Below are 18,861 nucleotides of genomic sequence, written 5' to 3'. Positions count from 1 at the left end.
GGACAGAACAAGAAATTTTAAAACGACACTTAAGGATTTAAGAAAGTGTGATGGCCATTTTTGGCAGTAAGTGAGAGAGAGAGAGAGATAATGACAAATGCATAGTAACTTGCAACAACAAATGCAGGCCTCTAACACCCAGACTTAAGGATAAATCAAGTAAATATAAAGCGCATAAATAAACAATAAACATATTAAAATGTTAAGATTATTTTAGATTATAGTCAACATCGGGCAGACATGATAATATCCTACACTATACACCAGGGGTCAGCAGTTAGGTTCAACCAGTTGTCAGTTTTTTTTCAGCACTGTTCATTTTGGGGTCAAGGTAGTGGAAAAACATTTTTTTTTGTTTATTTCTATAATGGATTTAATTGATTTGTAACATGTTTTTTAAGATTGTATCTGAGGACAGATATGTTTTCCTATTAGTGAGACTCAAATGTGAATATACACTCACCAAGTAGCAATTGATTAGAAACACCTGTACACCTGCTTATTCAGGCAATTATCCAATCAGCCAATCATGTGGCAGCAGTGCAGTGCAGATACAGCTAGGGAGCTTCAGTTCGTGTTCACATCAAGCATCAGAATGGAGAATAAATGATTGCTGGTGTGAGACTGGCCAGACTGGTTGGAGCTGAGAGAAAGACTGCAATAACTTGGATAACCTTTACAACTGTGGTGAGCAGAAAAGCATCTCAGAATGAACAACATGTTGAACCGTGAGGTGGATGAGCTACAACAACACGAAGACCACGTCAAGTTCTGCTCCTGTTGGACGAGAACAAGAATCTGTGTCTGCAGTGGGACACAGGCTCACAAAAACTGGACATTTGAAGACTTCTCTGGATTTCTACTGAGGCACCAATCAATCATTGTCTGAATGCAACAACCTATCTGGGTTTTGTTACTGACCATGTGCAATGACAAGATTGGCAGCGTGACTGTGCGGCTGACAAATCTGCAGAAATGATGTGATGCAGTTGTGTCACCATGGAGCAAAATCTCAAAGAAATGTTGTGGAGAATGTTGTGGAGTCCAAGCCACGAAGAACTGAGGCTGCCTGAAGAGCAAAGGGAGGAAACATCCTGCACTGGTGGTTTTGAATGAAGTGCTCGGTAAGTGTTGCAAAACAACACAAAATATGTAACTGGTAGTTTATCTGTAAACGGTAGGTAACAGGGTCGTGGTCATTGGGAATCACCTGAGCCTTCAACATCAACTGTAGATTTATGAAAAATTATGTAGGAGTTTTCATTACTATTCAAAGATAAGGCTTGAATCTTTTTTTTCTGCTTGTCAACAAATCCCCTGAAAAAAACAACTTTGTTGGTACCGTCTCTCAAATCTCCCTGTCTAATTTTATTCATACAGCCCCATAGCACACATTTGTCACAAGGGGTTTTCCGATCTGTTCAGAATAGGGCACCCTCTGTCCTCAGGTCCTGGCCTATTGGCTCCTATTGAGGACATGAACCTTCAAAAATGGGTCACAAATTTATAGTTTATAGTTATAATAAATATATATAACAGCTGGGCACTCGAGTTTTTCAGTAGTTAATCAAACAGGAGTAAGCTGGGGATAAATACACATTTGACAAGCCTGTATTTAAAGCAACAGGACAGTGTATGTGGGATTGACTCAAAATAAACTACAGTGTGTAAGTTTATTGTAATAAAGGAATATCTCCCACAATGCGACTTGGCTACACTGGCGATACTTGTTAGTGGGATCAATTTATTGTTGGTTGTGGTGTTTTTTTATGGGATTTGTTAACAAGTAAAATATAGATTACAACCAGTGTTATCCTTTAAACACTATGTGGAGGACTTGGAAGCCAATAACACCCGGAGCCACAGGTTTATTACATTCTGTTTATTCTGCAAATACCATCTGTAAAAATTATACATCAAGCCTAAGTATGGAACTCTGGTAAAAGTTCACAGTTCTTTTACAGTCAAATTTATTTTATAAGAAAGTTCCATAAAAACAAATGTACGTACACGTCAGTGACGTCAAGAAGAAGCACTTGATGCTACAACACAAACCAGATTCCATATTCTAATATATTGTGTCGTCTTTTTTGTTTGAGACACAACAGGGTGCTTGCCCTCTTTGGATGAAACGATTCCAGACGTTTTCCCATACTGAACAATTTTATGTTCTATTTAACCAAAGAGTATGTACAAATAAGAAATGAAAAGAGAGTACAAAGAGATGTCCAAAAAAAACTTCAAGACATGATCAAATTAACATCAGTGCAGAGTTTCACATAAGATGCTATGAACAGCGTCGCTAGCATGTTCAGAGTAAGCTGCAAGCATGAAGTCAAAGTGTGAGAGTGCATGGTGAAGGTCAAAGCAGTATGAAAATGACACAATGGAAAAAAGAAGGTTCATTTGATTTAGTTTAAGGCCTCGGCAAGCACCCTGTAGAGCTGTGCAGTTTCTCGTACCCCAAAACAAACGATGAACAGTATCCCAACACTGCCGATCCTCGTCTGAGGGTTGACTTGGTCGATAACTGTCCAAACCCAACCCCCACCCCTGATCAACATCTGCTGAGGTTTCAATCTCGACCACACTTCTCCCTTTTTTTTTTTTTCCCTCTTCGTGTTCTTCCTCCACATCCACCCTCGCTTTTTTTTTTTTTTCCTTTCTTCCTTTCTCCCATTCGAGCAGGCAGGCAGAACAAACACGGCAGAAAAACACCTCGCCCCTCCCTCCACCACCTCCACTCCTGCACTTCAGTTTCTACTGGAACTTCCTTCTGAAGGGAAAATGGCGGACAGGAGGATATTGGAGAGGGTGTGTGTAGCAGGGGGGTAGACAAAACAGGGGGAGGGCAGGGAGAGTGGGTGGGTGGGTGGATAGATAGATGGATGGATGGGGGGGAGGGGGAGGGGGGTGTTAGTGGCTTTAGCGTCCATCTCACGTAGCGGGGGAGGTCATGTCAACCTCTAGGGGTGTGAGCGAGAAGGAAAGAGGGATGGGTGGGGATGGTTTCAAGGTCCAATTCCATCCAGTGATCCTGTTACAACCGCATCTGCCATCTTTTACTCAGACTCCCGACACAAAGACCACCTGCGTCGTGAACTCCATCCTCAAACAAAAGCCCTCTTCAGTCTGTTCCTGTAGCAATTAAAAAAAAAAAAAAATGTAAAATCCATTAGCCAGACAACACACTCCAGAAAACATGTATAAATTTTCTTCAAGATTATACAGTGCGCTGGTGTCGGACATGTATTTGTTTGAAATAAATACCTGTCACAGCGCGCCTCATTACTCATAATTATGATCATTTTGTTTTTGTATGTTCCACTTTACACTTCTGTGTCACCCGAGAGACAATTACACACATTACTGCGGTGACTCATCCCTATTTAACACCATTTAACAACCAGCACCAGCCAAAAAAAAAAAAAGTCAAGATAAAAACTAAGCATTTCCTTTTTAAGCCTAAATACTTCCTTACTTTATTTTATAACAGGTCTGATTTAGGGCTGCAACAACTGTCACTTAATTGATTAGTTGAATGTGATTGTCCAAATTAATAGATACATTTAAAAAATGCCAAAAATGATCCAGTTCCAGCTTCTGAAATGTGACTATTTGCTGCTTTTCTTGGTCATATGTGTAATCTTGGTCAGTAACACATTACTAAGTGACATGTTATAGTAATGTGATTACTTTAAAGTGATAAGTAGTCCAAGTGATTACTATTTGAAATTCAGTAGTTGCAGAACAGTTGGTAATCCCATAATTTGGGGGTTGACTTGTTTACCGAGTTTAACTGAGGGCTGATATGAATGTGGTTTGTGTGCGGTCTGTCGGGATACTGGTCCATGACATGTTTGTTGTGAGGGGAGGGCAGTAGCTTGTGTCTCCAGGTAGTCTCAAAGTTGTCATCTTTAAATTTTGTGTGTTCCTACCTGTCTGATGTGGAAAATATTAACCACAGGTGCATGTACATTTCAGAGTCATCTCTTTTTCTTTTTTTTTTTATAAAGAGTTGGAGGGTGTATAATTGCGCGTTTGGCCATTCTTGAGAGCTATGTGCAGTCACCAAGGCAAAGTGAGCTGCTGGATGGTCAGTAAAACCCTTCAAACTGAGGAGCTGCCTGCTCGTTAAACTTTCTCATCTTCTGTTGCATGTGTTAAATACAAAAGATGCGACGTGGGAGTAAAGGAAGTGAAGAACTTTCAAAAGGAGTTAATGACAGTAAAGTAACAAGAAATGGAACATATGACTTTTTCTGCTGAGTAATTAGTAAAGTGATGCGATTACTTTGTCAATGAGTAATGGGTAACCGATTAGATTTGATGAATGAATATCTTGAGGTTTTGAACTCTGTCAGACAAAAGGAGCATATTGAAGACATCGCCTTGGGCTCTGAGAAATTGTGAATGCCATTTGTTCTTTTTAAATTTAATAGATTAATCAAGAAAATAATCAATGATTAAAATAACAGCCGTAGTATGGTTGCAGTGTGTTTTACTCTACCGAGTCAATCTTATGGGATTTTACTACTGTATGTATCACACTAAAGACTAAAACTTTAGACGTGAAGACTACCTTTAGTAGGATTCACAGTCTCGTCAGTTTTGGCCTCCTCTGCTTCTGTTGCGACACCACACACCGACTGCTCCATTTTCTCCTCCGTTCCTCCTCCTGGCTGTGACTCCAGAGGGGAGGATCCTGTTGTTTGTGGCTCGGCTTCCACACCTGGTGCTACTGGTTTTGGTCCTGTCGCATCAGAATCAGCAGTTTGTTCCATGTGGGGCGAAGCTGCCTTGGTAGAGAACCAGTGTCGAACCAAGTCCGTTGTTAAACCACTAGCCTGAGCCAGTTCCTGCAGCTGTGTAGAAAGAATCGTTCATGTTAGTTCAAAGCTCCACATCAAACGGACGGGCAATGACGAGGTTTGGCCCGTTCCATTTTGATCACAAATTTTAAAAGACCTCATTAAATTACAGGATATGGGTAAATGGTGAAAACATAGTGTAATTTATAAGCAAAGAGTAATAAAATCAGCATACTGCCTCATGATGTCAGCTACACAGCAGTAACTATCTAAAGTTAATTAGCCATCTTATTATTTATTATTAAGACTATATAATGTAATGCAATCCAGCACAAGATCTCTGCCACATATTCTTCCTTTACAAAACTTATAATGGCCAGTTATTCTTCCAAAGTATTAATTCAGCCATATATTTATTAATGTTCTATTGAGGTGGTAATCAATGGTGGTGCAGGACTGCATTACACTGAATATTCTTCCCGCCACGTGTTTCCAAGTGGTGACCTCTCTGAATGTTATCATCCTTGTGAAGGTAGGATTTATGACCCAGCTGTTGTATTGGCTGGCATTAGATGTTACCTAACGAAGCGGCCGCTGAGTTTATTTTCCAGAGCAATTTATCTCCAGACCAATATATTAATGTTGTACCACTGATGCACAGAAAATACAATGTAAATACTGGAAAATTATTTTACATTCCATCCTTCTTGGTCTTGTTTATCCTACCATGATCAAGACCCTTTCTCTTTCATTTTACCTCATTTTTAGGTTTGTTTCTATTTAATATGAGCTATGAACTTTATGTATGTGCAAATTTACTCAGCACTAAAAAAAAAAAAAACACAATGTACATGTGCTCTAATCATCAAAACCTGAATGTAGTCAGAGAGACGCTTGGATGCATTAGACAAAATCAATAACGGATGTTAATATGTTAATACTAAGAAGATAAACAATGTCGATCATAATATTATATTGCTGTGTCCTAGACTATCATCTGTTTCTCTATTATCACCTGGCTCTAAAATATAAATCAAAACAGTTTTCTCAGAGAAAACCCTTAATCACAAACAAAAAATTTACCAGCGCAGAATAATCAGAGAAAATCTATTAACTTCTTTCTACCTTCATACTTCATATTGTAGTTGCTCAAACTCCTATGTTTGAATTCTAGTGTTGTTTTACTTGTCTGTACCACACGTCTGTTTTACACTTCTTCGCTGATATGACACTTTAGAATTTCACAGCGTGGGATCAAATAAGTTGTTATCTGACATACAGTGGCTATGCCAAAATGAATAAATAATTAAATAACTAAAAACGTGTATGCTTCAGATACAGACAAATCAACCAAAGTGCCACACAGCATAAAATGAACATAGCTTAATAAAACACACATGCTGAGTGCTACGCCTCCAACAGCACATTGATATTTTCACTCAAAAGAACAAACTGCTTCATAAACAAGCTCTTTTGAGATCTGCAAATTGCAGGAAAATCCCACGCACTGAGTCCTGAGTGAAACACAGCAAAGAAAATTGGTGAATTTGTTTCACACTGATTTTAAAAAAAAAAAAAAAAAATCAATCATATTAATAAATAATAAAGATACACACATGCATCTAGGAAGTGAAATTCGGGGGAGGGGGGGGTGTTATCACTTGTGTGGCCACAAAGTCATTTGCATGTAAACCCTCAAAATAACTTCTGCTTAAAACAGAAAAACAACCGTGGCTTTAAGAAAAGCGCACGAATGTTCCAAGGAGAAAAAAAAGTAATAACAAGAAACTTTATGGATCAACTTGTTACCTAGAGTAAAAGCATAACATAAAACAGAATATTAAGACTAAAATCCATCCTGGTCTTTTATCATAGCAGCACAGATTATTCATCTGCCTCTCAGGCTTCAGTTGTTCAGAGCCACTGAACTTCTCTGAGAAAACAAGTAAACTATTTGTTGTCGCCAAATACCTGTGACTCCTCGAGGCTGCCGTGGACGTCGAGGTGGGCCTGGAGAATCTCTGCGTTCCCTTTCTGGAGATCCTCCTCCAGAGCCGTGGTCTGATACGACTCCAGCCACTTCAGTTGGCCGTTCTTCTGCACATAGCGGCAGTCCCCAAACCAGCGCACTACTTCAGGTCTGGGCAGTCCAGTACCTGAGATGAGTTCATCATACTGAGTAGCGCTGGGCCACTGGGTTCGGGCGTAGACTTGTTTGAGCAGGTGAAGCTGATCTGCTGTCTTCTTACCTCGGATGGCTGTGGGTTTGGGAGAGTGGGATGGTTTGTGTGTTGGGGTGGAGGATTGGGGTGGTTTGGGGGTGGAAGATGGGGTGGGGCCTGGGGAGGACGCAGGTGTGCCGCTGGTTTGAAGTGGTAAAGCAGGACTATCCAACCCTTCCCCCTCCGCTTTGCCATTGGCCTCCGTCACCTTCAGCATCTTCAGATTAATTTTAATAGGGTTGACTTTCAGTTCTCCTGAAGCGTCCTCTCTTTGTCGTTCCTCCCCTTCTACCTCCATCTCCCCCTCCTCTTCTCTGACTGCGCGCTCTGCCTCCTCTTTCTTTTTCTCAGCTGCCAATCTCTTCCTCCTCTCAGCAAACCAGCCATGGATCTCCCTCCTGGTCATCTTGGTCTCAGATCGCAGTCTGTCCACTTCTTCGCCCGTTGGGTCAGTGTCCTGGGCAAAACTGGCCTCTAGTGCCTTTACCTAAACATGACACAGGTATTGACAAGGTCAGTGGCTTGGAGGAACTGAGTAGAACTAAACAGAGGGATTAGCTGAGCGAAGAGAAAATTAATCTGCAGCACTTTAAATCAATTGTCAAACAAAAAGACCAAAACATTTTCTGGTTCCAGCATCTCCACTGTGAGGATTTGTTGCTTTTCTGTTATATCTCACTGTAAACTAAATTTTTTGGGGGGCTTTTGGACTTTTGGTCGGACAAAACACGAAATGTTAAGATGTCACCTTGGCATCTTTACATTTCTGATGGGCATTTTTCACTATTTTCAGGCCTCGTATAAATTACATGAAGTACTGGTTAATAGCCACTGGTTTAGCATTGCTCTCCTATAACACACAGTCAAGCTCACAATGGACTGACAACTCAGCAAAACCAGAGATACCATCTTTTTTTACACTACACTCAACTGCAAACTGTTTGGTCAGTATTCAGCTGTGTTATACTTAGTGGCTAATGTAGCTTCAAACTGCTATCTCACTACTTTCCAACTTCAAACCCCCCAGATGTTTTTCATTTTCAAACTTGTAGTCTTCAGTTTTTTTTTTTTTCTGATGAATTCAGACTCTGTGCAAACCTGAACAACCTGTCCAACATTTTATGCCCATGACTTGTTGCACACAAAGGGCAGATTCTCACCTGGTGGGGTTCTCTCTCCTTGTAGCGGATAGCTGTGAAGTCAGGAGAAGGTGGTCTGGGGAGTCGGCGGGAAGGTGTGGTGGGTGAGGTGGGAGTCTGTGTTGCAGTTGGACTCAGAGGTGCAGAGCTGTGCTGGGGTGTTTTTGCACCAGAGTTGCTGCTGCTTTCTGAGAGGTCGACAGGGTTGACACTGCCAGCGGTGCCACTCCCTGGTGTACTCGAACCACTCCCCGTTCCAGCTGCATTGCTGGATTTAGTCTGCGCACCTGTGCTGGTGCGTGAACCTTTGAGGTTGCGAAAGTGGTACCGCCGGTCACTGAACCACTTGCGGACTTCTCGTACTGTGAGCCCGGTAAGAGCAATGAGGCGGTCCACCTCTTCCTGGTCGGGAAACTGGCTTACCTGAAAACTGTCCTTCAGAGCGTTGAGCTGCTCTTGAGACTTCTTGCCCTTGTAAAAGTTGGGGTCGAGGAATGCGTTAACAGGTGTCCTGGAGCCGGGTGTGCTGCTTGAAGGCGCTGCAGGAGAGGGGGAGGAGGATTTGGATGCAGGGGAAGACGCATCCTCCATTTTGATGGTTGAAGAGTCACTGGTGGTGGGGTCAACATCGTCTGTGCTTGCGTTATTTTTGTTGCTGCTACCGTTAGTATCTTTGCTCCGCTGTCCTTCACTGCCTGCCTTGCTGTTACTGTTAACAGATTTGCTGTCTATGGTGTTTTTGCTTTCTGTGGTTACTTTGTTGTCACTCTGCACGAGGCTGGTGTTGCTGGCTTTGCTGATATCAGTGTTCTTAGCATTTACATGGCTGGTAACATTGCTATTGGTCTTGTCTTTGCAGTCTGCATTAGCACTTCTGTGTTTACCATTGACAGTGCTCACCCTACCATTACCATGATTACTGCTTCCAAGACTAAGGTTGATGACACTAGCTTGACTGCTACTAATAATGCTGCTAGTGCCCCCTCCCCCACTCCTACTACTATTGCTGCTGCTAATGATGTTGCTCCCAGTGCTGCTGCTGCCCACCGTCCCCACCACCATGCTGACGCCTTTGTCTGCCACCAGGGCTGCAGCAGGTCGGGCCTGCATCATAGGGCGAGCTGCTGCCTGCGGCTTGGGTGTGACAGCCAGGGCCACAGGAGCACTGCTAACCTGGATACCGTTGGCCATTACAGGCTGTGTGACGATTACCCCTCCTTGGCTGACAAGAGATCCCTGCAGGATATGAGGGATCCCAGTGGCTCCCAGTGACGCAGGCAGGACTGTGATTGTGTGCTGGGCTGGGCTGTGGTGACTCTGCGTGTGGTTCTGCGAGCTGGAGGGTGCTGTCTGAATGATGGTGTTGAACATCTTCCTCCTGGCCTCCTCGATCTCCTCAGGAGACCAGCTGATGCCTTGTTTAAGTCTCTGGGCTGTGAACCAGATCTTAATCTGCTCTTCAGGGAACTTTGTGACCACAGTCAGATAGCAGAGCTCAGCCTTTGTGGGGTATGGGAACTTACTGAAGGAGGTCTTCAAGAAGGAAGAGGAGTCCATGGAGGCACTGTAAGTAGGGATGCTGCTCAAAGGAATCATCACCTGGGAGAGAAAAATATGAAAACGAGAGCAGGAGATTATTATGTTATTTAATATAAAGTTAACAGTGGTACACAAAAAACAAATAAAAAAAATTACCTTGGGGAGGTTTTTGGAGGAAGATGACGAAGAAGTGGAGGAAATATTTGAGGAGGCTGTGATTGGTGCAGATTGATGAAGGCCTCTGCTTTGAACCACTGAGACCACCTGTAGAAAGCAGATATAAAACAATCAAAATAATATAATCAAAATCAAATCAAAAGAAACCTTTCCAAAACAGTCAAACTATAAAAACCAAAAGAAATACCATCTACCTGTGTGATGGGGGTCTTGAGCATCGGTAATGCTCCAGAGCCGTTGACTATCTGGATTGCTGAAGGCAGCGTGACCTTGGTGGTTCCATTGTGAACTATTGTGGGAACATGGGTGACCGTCACTGCAGCAGTCTCTTTTCTCTCGACCTCTCTGGAGGAAGAGATGGAGTGAGGGTCTGAGGAAGACTCATCAGACACTGGGTGAGACACTACTATCCGTTTAGGCTCCGATTTGCCCTTCAGCATTCTCATAATTGGCGTTTTGGTGATGGAAATCTCACTGTCCTTCCCTGACTCTGTCCCAGTTATAAGATTCTGCTCCACCACGACCCTCCTGTCCCTCCTCCTCAGCTGTAAAGTGGTGTTCAAAGTGCTGGGGTGAACCCTGGCATTGTGCAGGGCCAGCCCTTCAAACTTGGGCGCTGAAACCCCACAGCACACACAAAAGAAGCTGGGGTCGGCACGGAAGTCTGGGTGCCCGGTGTACACGTGATCCAAGAACAAGTTAAGGTCATGGGTTTCAAAGTTACAAGGCTTACAGGTGTAAGTGCCAGCACCGTCTTTGACAGCATCCCCTGCCTCTAGTTTGGAAGACTCTCCAGGATCTAAGGGGCTATGTCTGCCCCCTCCAGAAATCCTGGACTGACGGAGAAGAACAGGAGAGTCCTGTTCAATTTCCTCTGGCGGGCGTATGATCTTGCTAGGTATCATACAAGGAGTAGTAGACTTCCTCTTGCTGGCCATGGTGTGATCACGAGGTGGGGAGGGTTGGTCAAATGGCTGTGAATGGGGTGTGAGTGGGAATATAAGTTGTTTCTCGATGACTATAGACCAGGCGTGGGGGACGGAGGACGGTGGTACTTGTCCATAGGTCCACTTGCAGTTCTCACTGCAATTTTGAGGTAAAAGACCTGGAAAAGAGAGGAGAACATGTTTTAGTTCAAGTCATCAATCACCATACAATACGATACACCTGTAATTTGTTGAATAGATTTGCATGAAATGTTTAATTTTAAGTGCAAATGAGGGCAGAGATGGGAGAGCGAGAACAGACTGTGAGGAGAAGAAATAAGATGGGATATCTTACACTCCTCAGTACAAGCTGGTTTCCTCTCAGCTGGATGAAAATCATGCACGGCTGGATGTTTTCAAGTCAAATATCAGCAGCATAAGTAATAATAAGGCCTTGTGAAAAGATTCAGCTGAAGTCCTTAAAATCCAGAGTTGCTTGTAAATCTTTAATTTAAAAAAAAAAAAAAAAAAAAAAAAAATCAAGTCTTCCCCTCAACTCTCCTGGCTATCTCCTTTTGAGAAGGCATTCAAACAAGCGCAGTCTGCTTCTTCACTAAAGGCTTTTTGGGAGAACTCCTGTCTTACCCCCTTGTTTCCCCTCCCCCACACAACTCTGTCTCACTTCCCCTCGTTCAGACACACCCCCACAGAGAGAGCACATTCTGTATTTTTTTTTTAATCCAGTGTCTCTGTAGCTTCACCGAACACCTTCATAAAAAATTGCCACAGAAATAGTCACTTGTAAATGTGTTTCTTTTGATAGGGTCTACTTGACAATTGTGCAAGTGGGTGGTTCAACAGATATTACTTGGAAAGATGGCGTTCTCACCCAACAATGGTACAGTCAGCACAGACAGAAACGCACAAATCTGCACATGAATATGAATCTTGAAATTTTCAATTCACCCTCTGATCCCCTGTCTCCATACAAAATGGCGAAGCTTCCTGTGGAGGAGTTTTCCCCTCCCTCCTTCCTTCGCTCCCTCTCTCTGACAGAGAGGTTGTGATGCAGCATTGGAGGACAGCTCTAGGGCAATTGCTCTCCCAATCACTCTGCACCGACATGACACCTCACGCACAGAGCAGCAAAAGCTCACAAAAAGTTCAAAGGCTTGCAGAAGTTCAACAGGAAAACCCTTCAAACCTCTGAACGTCCAGCACCTCCCTATGCAAAGACATTTTATTGACAAAACCAAACGCAGCCTTTCTAGTAGAGCGCCCCAATCTAAAATAATCTTGCCTTTCCTATGCACAAACGGAGCAGTTCAATGCAAATATAAATCTGTCTGAGACTAGTTTCAGATTCAGTGCAACCTCTTTGTGCAATATGCTGCTGCAGCACCACCGTCTCTCTCGGGTGACCAGAATACTTCAAGTCAGTGTCACCATACAATAAATCTGCCCTTCTCCAATTGTTCAACAGCAAATGATTTCTCTCGCTTATGCCCACAAGCGCACACACAGACAGCCGTGCTTTGCCACAGAAAGGTCATGGTACATTAGCTCAGAGCCCAGTTAACCCTCACAGGACCGGGTGTGACAGATGCCCTTTCACACACTAACCGAGCAAAGGTATACAGAGTTCACTTTTCAGAAGCGTACAACCTCAGTTCCAGTTTGAGTCAAGAAGAGTAACGTCATCTTCAGTTCATCTTCAGTCTTCATATCTCACTAACTTTTAGTGTTGATTTTTTTCACATCAACACCATAAATAATCAAACAATGGAATTCTTTATTAAGCCTGTGATGAAAACCTAATCGTATTCTGCGCATCATTGCCTGATTCTCATCACTGACAGATCCCTCTCTTTGGGTCAGAGTGTGAGGGGTTAACAGGAAAATGAAGTTTGCTACTGTGGAGGGAACGTGATGCCCCTTGTACCCCCGTGCACCCCCCAGAGAGAGTAACTGCCCTTGGCTGGGGCTGTTGTGCACCCCTCCTACTCCCCTGCCATTCAGTTCTGCATCAGGGGGCACTGCTCTGCCAAGGCAGGCTGGTCACATGACCAACACAAAGGCTTATGGGTGGGCAGTCTCAGCCATCCATCACGTGGTTCTGTTGGGTGTGGGTGGGCAAGCGAGAGGAGAGGAGAGGGAGAGCGAACGGGAGAGGATGGTGGGGGATGGGCGGCCAGTTTGGGGTGAGGAGGCGAGTGAAGGAGGGGTGTTAACTGTCGTGGAGGAAGCACTGAGGTGTTTCAGTGAGGAATTTTCTTCCCTGATACCCCCCTCCAACCAGCCAACACCGTCCCACCCCACCCTGCCAACCCCCGCTCCTCAACGCCCCCTTCTTGCTCCAAACTACAATCACACACTCCTTCCCTCTCTCCCTCCCTCCCTCCTCGCTGTACTGCAAAGCCTGGAATGTTCCAACCCGAGCTCTTCAGCCAGTGGACATAACCTGGAGTTCAGCTTCAGTGTCTCTATGTGCACGCACATGCATTTTAGTGCCTCATGCAAAATAATTACTCAAACTAAAAAAAACAAAACACAAATAAAAACAGAACACATAAGGTGTAAAAGTATAAAATCCCGTCATTCAGACAGACGTTAAGACTGATAAACTGCGCTACAATACCAACAAAGTTTGCAGTTTACACCCTGATAGCACGAGAGAAATCAAAACCACAACTGTGTGTGAAACACAGTTGCAGAGTTCAGCCTCAGCAAGGGGAGTAACCAGCAGAGACCCACAGGCCTCATACAGGTGAGGACTGAAACAATGCACAATGCAAGCTGAGCTATTATTGGTGAGTCCAAATGGGCAAGCTCATGTCTCAGCAATGCCAGGCTGAGATGAGTTCTGTTGACTCACTGGTATGAGTGCGTTGGCCAGTAACTTTAATTTGAATGTAGCACATACGTTGACTGACCATGTGGTGATGGTGGGTTTGTGTCTGTTATATGTGTCAGCATTTGCATGTGTGGGTTTCCTGTGAGATACAGAGTGTAGAGAAGGGAGGTGGGGGGGTGGGTGGGGGCGCATGTGTGCTTGTGTTTCTGTGTGTATGTGGTGTATGTGTGTGTGTGTGTGGGGGTGGCTGCCTGCATGCCTGTGTGTGCAAGGCTTGTTTACTGAGGTAGTGAGGCTGCCATTTTTCCTGTCTGTGAGAATCAGATATCTCCCAGTGACACACAAAGACAATGTTTTTGTCCTCCTGGTTCATAACCTATATTATCTATGCCTCGTCAATGGCTCAGCAGAGCATGACCTCCTTTCATCCCCTAGCCTGACTCTTGTCTAGGCCTGGGCTATATCCTCTGAGTACAGGCCAATTATAGCACCCACACACACTAGAAATCCTACCGCTTGGTCACAAAGTGTAGCTGCATGCCAACTTAACTTCTCATCTCATCACCTAGCCAAGAATACAGGTGTAATGCTGATATCTGTGTACGAACTGTTCTCTTCACTCAGACATAGAATAGGTGTACAACATAGGCAGCCCTTTCCTTGTCTGCTCCATTTCTTGTTCCTGCTCTCGTCTTTTTTCCTCCCTCTTCGCCTGTCTCTTCACCCTCACTCCCCCTCCCTCTTCCAATAGTCTCTTCACCCTCTGTCTTCCCCTCCCTCCCTCCCACCGTTCCTTCTTCTCCTCCCTCTCCAAGCAAGTTTGGCCCAGGGAGACAGGTCGGCAGCGCCACTGGTGTGTTACTGTCCCCATGGCAACCACCTCCTACCCTCTCTCTCTCTCTCTCTCTCTCTCACCAGCTCATTTCTCTAAAGCACATGCGTGTGGGTAAACACGCACAAACATGGTTACTCAGATGCACACACACACTACTCTTATACCATCCAGTCCTTGGCTCTAGCGGAGCTTGTTTGTTCCATACACCCCTGTGAGTGGTATTTGGAGAGTCCCTGCCCTGCTCCTATTTCAGTGCCTCCCTCACGCGGTGTTGATGTCTCCCAGCTAGGTGCGGTCGCCGTCGTCAAGGCACACTATTGGCCAGAGCTGATGGCGTCTCTTCCTGTTAACTCAGTGCCCGAGTCCCCTGTCCAGACATCTGCTTGGGCCACTGCTCTCTGTGGCTCTTGTGTTTGGCCTGTAGTGGCCTGAGGCATGCAGGCTTCTTGTATTCACTGTAGGCAACGCAGGCATGGATACATAAACACGCCCGAAATCCTGGCAGATGCTATCTCTTTCAGAGAGAGAACTGAAGAACCACCTCTGTCCCCCAGTGTATTCAAGATAATTATCAAGTCTGCACCAGAAGACAAACCCCTTTGCCATCTACGAGTCAGTTCAAAAACACAAACTCTGTGCTTTTTTTGTCCTATGTACACAAATCCTTTGCCTTGTTTTCTTTTAACCCAAAACACAAACACTGTGCCAGTTACTTAATTTACTCCCACCTTAAACAGACATGGCTCCAGCCAAGCACCTCCTGTCAATCAACTCATTCACTCATACCTCCACTGACAACCACGGCTCACCACTCTAAATGCTTACATGTTTTGTTGAGTCTGAACTCCTTTCCACTCCTGTTTTAATTCTTTATACAACACTGGCAACATTAAGAAAAACCTCTAAGACAGCATTCCTACAGTGTCATTCCATCTGCTCCTGAGTCCCATCTGGGCTGCTCTCAGGTCAGGGAGTGGATGGCTGCGTGGGATGCAAACGGCTGCATTGCTGTGGCCACTGCCAGTGCACGCGTTAAAACTGGGTTGCTGAGAGGGGAGGGAGAGAGAAATGGCGGAACACCATGCTCTGTGCTGTCCAACCTAAAATGGCTGACATCACAAGCTGTTAACCAGCCAAGCAGAGCAAGAGGCTACTACTGCTGCTGCTGCTGGCGACCCAAACCTACTCGCTCTGGACGTGCGAGAGGATCACACTGCTCTCCCCCAAGACTGTGAAAAGACTCTTGAGTAGCAGCCGACTCTGTTTTTGTGGTCATACTTGGTAGAGATCTGCAAGTAAATCGTCATTACACGGGTCAACACAGAAGAGAGAAGAAACTGACTGATGAAAAGTCATTACAGAAGGACTGACGCACAGAAAGGATCCCTCACTTTCATTACAACATCTGCTAATCATGTGATGCTTAATGAGAAAACTAGTACAGCAAAGCAAAGAAGATTCTCAATATGTGAAATGAACAAAAGTACAAGGCCAAAATACGATTTCAGTAAGTGCTGTGCTGATGAATCCTTTCATACAAAGCAGCTCAACCTGTATCAGCTGCAAACCTGAAAGTGAGGGGAAGACGAGAGAGGGAGAGAAGGAGAAAGAGAGGGTGGGAGGTTGTGATGGGGGTGGGGGGTGGGTGAGTGAGACTATTCAATGAGATGTGCAGCCATTGAGCTCAAGCCATCACCACAGTAACAATGAATTACAGCAAGATGAGGCACAACATCAAAATAATAATAATTACAATATTATAATAATAATAACAAAACTTTTGTTCAGCTGTTTCAAACAGCCGAGATCGACTATTTCTTGTATCCAAGAAAAAGTCTGATATAGTCAACCTGAATGTTGTGTTTCCACTTGTGATCATTAACAACACTATGCAAACTGTTTTCTTCTGAGAGTAAAAGGCGTACTGTGGGTGATAAATAAATAGCTGGATTAAGCTACATGTCTATGCCTGGGACTCACGTGGGCATCAAACACAAATTAGCTGTCTGGGAAAGCTTTGCTCTAATCCCTGGAGTCACACACACTCATGACAACACTGACATGATAAATAACCAAGGCAACAGTTTGAAAACAGGCAACAAGGAATAAAGCATGAAATCTGATTATAGTTTATGAAAAGTGTGGAAGTCTTGATTTTTAAACCAAAGTCTGGTAACACAAACGGAACATTTTATTAGATCCTGACAAAAATTTAAATAGATATATTTATATATATATATATTTATATATATAACCCTATTAACACACGCTTGTGGGTAAACCACAGTAAATTACTTTACAATGTTCATGGGGCAACTATGTAAAACAATATTAGTTTTAACTGATATGGGGTCAAAGTGATTTCTAACTTCATTCATAGCGTAAATTGAAGAAATGGGGAATGCAGCCAGTTGCTAAGGCGAAAATCCTACGGGTCTGACTTTCAAATACACCAATATCTATTTACAACTACCATGAAAACAGTGTTTCTAAAAACGTGAATAAATAGCGGTATTTTGTGAAACAGCACTGACACAAAGTGGTTGCACTGTAACGTCAGTCCCTCAGCGCGGCGGCGTCAAATATTTCCGAAAATGATGCGTGTTCATCTTCCGCTCAAGTTAGGCGGAGTGAGTCCCAACTTAATGGGCTTGTCTACATTATATGTTAGAAACAGTAACCAATTCAGAGCGGAGGAAAAGGCAAGCCCCCAGCCCAAAAAAACTACTCTCTCTCCCCCCGTTGGCTGTCGCCATTTTAAGCAGGCGACGTGCAGCTGGCCAGCACTGCTGAGCCAAAGCGCAGCCCGCAAAGGTAAGGCTTCACAATAGCTCACACAAGTTTGGGAAAGGCGAAACACTTGTATTAATGTGTATCATAAAACCACACTCACCTCGCCTTTTGTCGGAGCTCAGTGTATGCAGCGCAGGATTTAAAAAGTTTACAATGATATGGGCTCAGTGGAGCCAGAAACTGACGTGAGGTTTGGGCTTCACTGATGGCAACTTATAGGTGTAAGCCCCCTCTGTCCATCGGCTGGTGATAAACGTGACACTGGAGCCAGACCGGTCCCTACAACGACCCCCTGTTTTTGCGCTTGTTTATTTCGAGTGGCTCTCAGTGTTAAAGCAGGCGGTGGAGGGGAGGAAAATACGACGGACCTACCGAGGGAAGAGACGGACACGTGACGCAGACGTCACTGACGGTGGAGTTGGCGTGAGAGCTCGAGCTCCGCCGCGCAGAGAGCAGAAGTGAATCAGACATCCCGTCCTGACTTTGACCCAACACAACAGGGAGGGGATAGAGGGGTCGCGGTCAAGTTTTCATAAGGGATAAAACCGTTCAAAGTCCCGGTTGAAAGTGATGTTACAGCTACTCACACCTGTCCCCTTCCCAGGTGACCTCTCTTAAAGAGATAGTACACACATTATGTCAAAAGTTACCCTGCATTTATCCCCCCAAATCAACACACGACCACTAGAGAAAGCACTTAAAGCGAATATACAAAATATGAATAGACATTCAGTTCATTCAGTACCACAGACATGTGGGTTAATCATCCGGCTGCTGGTCATGAACCTTCACACCATCCATCTCACAGCATCACAAGCCTGCAAACATCAGATGAAATCTTACAGTGATAGAAATGTATCCTAAAATGTCACTAAGTTAAGATTGTTAGGTTTAGAGAACTCATGTTGTGCCTTCATCAGCTTCTTTGTTTCCATCGAAGCAGCTGTCCTGACCCAGGGGAAAAAATTAGACTTTCGAAAACCCAGCTGACACACACTGAACCTGGGGCTGTTATGGGGTCTGGGACATGTTTAAAATCCTCATAGACAGGAAGAGAAAAATATTCATTACATAAACTCGACTTAATAGTGTTCAAGTAAATGCTGAATTGCTGAATATAATTTTTTTTATAGACAAATGTGTTTTATGTATGTTTATTATGAAAGGGCCAGAAAGTCTTCCTGACCATATCCATATCCAACACTTATCTGCCCATTTATTAGTATAATACATTACAATTCAACAGCACCACACACTACAGCCTCCAAAATGTTCATGAAAACCCAGTCTCAAGAAAAAATGATCATTAGGATTTATTATTGCAAGGTAGAGTGCCTTACCTAACAAACTAGCACCTGAGTGAACAGTAAATGCAGGTCTCACATAAAAGTTGTTAATAACTGCAAATGTTACTGGAGTTTTGACTTCTTCAGACCACTTTCCTTCTCCGTGCACCTTGGAAAAATCCCAGACCCTGCTTCCTGTTAATATTAATCCACCCATGCCAGCTGTCAGAATGTACCATGGTGTAATTGTGGTTCTTGCATTTCTAAAAGAAGACTACA

The 18,861-nt window shown here is 44.0% G+C and overlaps 1 protein-coding gene across 3 annotated transcripts; it reads right to left on the bottom strand.

Annotated features, from left to right (window-relative positions):
- Nucleotides 1-1,867: 1,867 nt before the first annotated feature.
- Nucleotides 1,868-17,792, bottom strand: zhx3b (zinc fingers and homeoboxes 3b). 3 transcript variants are annotated; one of them, XM_023425245.2, is made up of 7 exons: nt 17,397-17,792; nt 10,083-10,993; nt 9,868-9,975; nt 8,194-9,771; nt 6,783-7,520; nt 4,583-4,865; nt 1,868-3,138 (listed from the first exon to the last, which is right to left on the bottom strand). In XM_023425245.2, the coding sequence occupies exons 2-7, from the start codon at nt 10,824-10,826 to the stop codon at nt 3,128-3,130; spliced, it is 3,462 nt and encodes a 1,153-aa protein (XP_023281013.1). In that variant the 5' UTR covers nt 10,827-10,993; nt 17,397-17,792; the 3' UTR covers nt 1,868-3,127. The 3 variants fall into 3 exon arrangements, with proteins under 3 accessions (XP_023281013.1, XP_087035125.1, XP_023281014.1); XM_087178999.1 differs by lacking the exon at nt 17,397-17,792 and adding an exon at nt 11,781-11,901; XM_023425246.2 differs by lacking the exon at nt 17,397-17,792 and adding an exon at nt 11,170-11,361.
- Nucleotides 17,793-18,861: the final 1,069 nt, after the last annotated feature.

The sequence above is a fragment of the Seriola lalandi genome, unplaced genomic scaffold, assembly GCF_002814215.2.
Source record: "Seriola lalandi dorsalis isolate HSWRI2012SDOR001 ecotype SW California unplaced genomic scaffold, Sedor1 jcf7180002054767, whole genome shotgun sequence".
In the NCBI taxonomy this organism is placed as follows: domain Eukaryota; kingdom Metazoa; phylum Chordata; class Actinopteri; order Carangiformes; family Carangidae; genus Seriola; species Seriola lalandi.
This window is presented reverse-complemented; position numbering and strand designations above follow the sequence as displayed.

Bases quoted from the DNA above. Each gene is read 5' to 3' on its own strand.
- zhx3b (XM_087178999.1), bottom strand. From the start codon at position 11,889: ATGCTGCATCACAACCTCTCTGTCAGAGAGAGGGAGCGAAGGAAGGAG. The intron at 9,772-9,867 runs GTAATTTTTTTT...TTTCTCTCCCAG, and splicing joins CCTCCAAAAACCTCCCCAAG to GTGATGATTCCTTTGAGCAG. The intron at 4,866-6,782 runs GTATTTGGCGAC...CTTTCTACACAG, and splicing joins GCAGCCTCGAGGAGTCACAG to CTGCAGGAACTGGCTCAGGC.